At 44.7% G+C, this 4,148-nt stretch overlaps 1 protein-coding gene across 1 annotated transcript; it reads right to left on the bottom strand.

The window, feature by feature from the left end:
- Positions 1–3,306: 3,306 nt before the first annotated feature.
- On the bottom strand, positions 3,307–3,641 carry DFJ58DRAFT_825618 (uncharacterized protein). Its single transcript, XM_041392181.1, has 3 exons — positions 3,477–3,641; positions 3,416–3,433; positions 3,307–3,356 (listed from the first exon to the last, which is right to left on the bottom strand). The coding sequence occupies exons 1-3, from the start codon at positions 3,627–3,629 to the stop codon at positions 3,339–3,341; spliced, it is 189 nt and encodes a 62-aa protein (XP_041235172.1). The 5' UTR covers positions 3,630–3,641; the 3' UTR covers positions 3,307–3,338.
- Between the last annotated feature and the right edge of the window lie 507 nt (positions 3,642–4,148).

Below are 4,148 nucleotides of genomic sequence, written 5' to 3' on the forward strand. Positions count from 1 at the left end.
GGTCGCATTCAGTGTTGTGTATGTTCATTATGTTTTGTTTTCATTTCTGTTCATGTTGGTTTAACTTGGGTTTGGGGTGGTAGTCAGTTGCTTTATTTTGTGATTTTTGTAGAGGTGGTTATGATATATAGTGGGGAGGCCAGTCGAGTGGACTGTTGAGTGTTGTGAGCACAACCTGCCTGTTATAAAGCGTGGGAAAAACCGACCATGGTTGTGGTTTGAGTTCAAGGGCCTCCAGTGTGCCCAATTTTGCCATGTAATAAATGGAGCACTTCCCACCTTCACTCATCTCAAACAGTGTGAGATTAAGTAAGAACCTAAGTACAGGCAAATCATTAGCCTCAAAGTAAGACTAAGAAACATTTATTCAATTATATACTACTTTACAGGGGTTGATTATATAATCTATCAGCTATTCTAACTAAGTTTAACCCATACTCTTTTCCTCTCTCTTTTACAGGAAGGGAGACACAATTCACGCTACACATTTCACGCTACACGAGCACGCTAACTCTCAGACACAAATCATACCGTAGACTCAGTATACAGAATCAAATTGTTTTAAACTAATCAAGGAACAAGGAAAGAAGGTATATTGAAATAAATCCTCCCAAGAACTCACACATTATCTACCACAAAAACTAGAAAAGTCGTAGACCATGTACTTAAGGACTGGCAATAAGTCTTATCCTATATAGTTGTGTTGTCACTATATAAGCGGCGTACATAAGACCCTTAAGTAAGAGGACACTGGACGCACATCCGGATCTCCATACCCCCTGTCCAGACCTCCAGACCTCCAATCCTCTATCCATCCAGATCCCTGCACCCTTGCACATCCATGCATCTGCATATTCTGATCCATGCACCCCCGTACTTCCACATATCAATACTCCCATGTTCCGTACCTATATCCAATAACATTCCCACGCCTTCTGGACATGTATCCAGACCTCCATACCCTTATCCATGCCCCCAGACTTCCAGTCCACTATCGGCCCAGATCTGTTTACCTTCGCACATCCAATATCCAGATGCCTGATCTGATGTCCGGATCCATACCTTCATATCCAGATCTCCGGATATCATCTGTACCCATCCCCGAACCCAGAACCTTAAATCAGCATCTATCCCCTTATGGTAATCCCCTTGACTCCGGACTTTGGTTATCTGTGTATCCGTCTTGCTGATTGATCCTTGTGCATACTTCATCTCTGAGTTCATTTACTTATGTTCCAACTCACTTACTAATGTGTTTCCACATGCTTGTACATAGCCTTGGTCCCTCTGCTTACTGATCCTTTCATATGTCCTCCAGTATATAAACCCTTGTACAACTCCTAGAGTTCCTTAGTTCAAATATCATCTTAGACTTCACTCATTCTGCTCTCGAACTTCGGTCCATCTTAGTCTGACCTTTCTTAGGCCTAGGGAAGGATTCCCTAGGCCGACTTTCCGATCCTCCGGATTTATCCTTCTGCGGACCTCCGGACCTATCCTCCTGATGCAGTTCCACTCTATCCTGCTTTGGACTTTGTCCCTTGCAGTCCCCCTTCCATTCTGTTTCCTCTAGAGGCAATGCCTTAGGGTCTCTCTACTTCCGTTGTAGAGACTCGATCCTGAGTAGCCTCACAATGGCATATATTGCAACATAGGTCGAGTCTACAGTAATATGCATGCAACGCGACACTTGCGCGATAAACGCGACGTTCGCGCGACGCACGCGACATAGGCGACACTTCCGCGACATAGGCGACACTTCCGCGACTTGCGCGCGCTTTAGGCGAACTTTCCCGCGCCTAAGCGCTATAGGGCGCCTGACTTCCCACTGTGTTTTCCCATGTCCAACCAAGTTCCCAGGTATGCATTTCTCCATTTATCATTTATTTCAACATCGTACCATGTTTATTTTCACTTGGTACACATTTTTCATTACACATTTTTTACTTAACACAACACACATTACCACGGACCACCATGATCATAGACAGTCACCATCTCCGAGTTTTTATTATGTTTTGAATAAATCATCGCAAGCCCTAGTAGCAGTTAGCTCTAGTGGCCATATCCGCATCAGTTGTCTTATCAGTGTCTCAGTACACGTCTTAACATCTCACTATCGCTCGCATACCGCTTTCACCCAGTTCCGCTTTTCGACGCGCGCCTATAGCGCCTTTGTTCCCGCGCTTTCGCCTTATCACGCGCTTTGCGCATTCCCCCTAGAGTTGACCAGTGGATATTTGCTTTCTCTGCTTCCCCTAAGGGACGAACATATCGCACTCATATTTTCCTCCCTTCAACAATTATATCAGCTGCACCCTCAGCTGAGTTGAAGATCCTTCACCGTGCAGTGGAAACTCCTCCGTACTTTCCTGTACTCCTCTGGAACTCTCCCACATTCCTCCGGACGTTTCCCACGCTCCTCCGGAAGTCCTCTAGCACTCTACTAGAGTAGCCAGCCTCCGGAAGTCCTTCAGACTTCATTGGACCATCATCGGACTTCATCTGAAATCAAGGGCACCATACTCGGGTAAGGGGCACAGCATACGAGCTGAGGCCAAGCCCTTCGGATCCGTCCACCCTTGAGCACGGTCTTAACAGTCAGGATATGTTGCACATGTGGCTGGTGTGGGAGCATGGGGTGCATTAAATTGTATCATCCTATTCAATGTTCAGTATCACTGATTGATGCGGATGTTTGAGAGGCATATAGTACTAGCTAGTACTTTGTACGATCAGAACGATGTATAAAAACAATGAAAAGTGGCACAACTGGCATGAACTCGTCACTTCACCTGTCAAATCACTCCAAGGTCGACCAGTCTGACTACATCAAGCACTTAACGCCTCAGAGACATAGTGAGACTGATTATAAGTCTACCGTGCAGGGAAAGAACAACGAAGAGAAAACAAAATGCTTTTGCTCAGCTGGACTTGGTCAGACTTGTGCTGGTTCACTGGGGAACCTTTGAGTGATCTGGGAGTATTGTATGTAATCCTCTTGATGACAGTTCAATTACAGCTGTTTGCATAAATGATGACAGTACACGACTTTTTGAGAAAGAAGAAAAAATAAATAAATCTTACATACACAGCAGTAAATAACGCGTCCCGCATGTATGTGAGCTACGATTGAGTTGAAAATGACAAACTTGATATCCTCTGATTCTATGGACTCTGATGACAATTCAATAACGGCAGCTGTCAGGGACCAGTATGACATCTCTCCAGAGGACGAAACAATTGTCGTGGAACCCACTTCCAAACTAGAATCACCAGAAAACAAAAAATGTGGCCCTCACCCTCCCAAGCCCAAGGAAAGTACAATTGTTTGAAGTTCATTGACCATTGAATACCTGAATGTGAGATTTTACTCAGTACCTCCACCACCACACAATGTCTTGATCTTGTACACTCTCATAGTGTGTTTGTACTCGGAAATGAAGAAACCAAGAAGGCTACAGGTGGGGGCTAACAATGTTGGCTGTCTCGCGCCAAAGTTTAAGGACATGCCAGAATGTACTTTCTGAGAATCCAACACAAGTGAGAATGTTCTGAAGAGAAAGGTGTTGACACTCATAGAGATCGACAGCAGCAAGTTTGATGTCGCGATTGATTTTTTGATACATCAATGTTGATTGGTTGTGGTGCAAGATGAAGTGCTACAAGTACTAGAATATTTAATTTTTCTTCTTTCCCAAAAAGTCATGTACTGTCATCATTTATGCAAACAGCTGTAAGTAATACATAATAGCTGGACAGCTTGTATGTCTTACAGTGCGTTGTAATGGTGCTGGGTCATGCAGCCTGCCTGAATGTCCCGGCACCAGGTGTCCAGCTGAGTGGCTGCGCCGGTCCTTTCCTTTGTTCGATTTTCACTCACCTATACTGTCAAGTTCGTCGTATTCCGCACCTCCTCACTCGCTCCTTTGAATTTATCACTATGCATGATCACCTTGATATTGAGCTCAATACTAGAGCTTCGAGTGGTTTAGTCACACCTCCCGCGACTCAATCCACACCAGTACCAAGCACAAGTTCATCTTCTCACCCTCCTGCATCCACAAGACAATCTACTACTACTACCAAAAACCCAGCTGCTCCTGAGCCTTCTTCTCATCCTAGAGTATCCCATCACTCAAACGCCT

This window comes from Suillus subalutaceus, assembly GCF_016647625.1.
Source record: "Suillus subalutaceus strain FC151 chromosome Unknown DFJ58scaffold_346, whole genome shotgun sequence".
NCBI classification, from domain to species: Eukaryota; Fungi; Basidiomycota; class Agaricomycetes; order Boletales; family Suillaceae; genus Suillus; species Suillus subalutaceus.

Bases quoted from the DNA above. Each gene is read 5' to 3' on its own strand.
- DFJ58DRAFT_825618 (XM_041392181.1), bottom strand. From the start codon at position 3,629: ATGTATCAAAAAATCAATCGCGACATCAAACTTGCTGCTGTCGATCTC.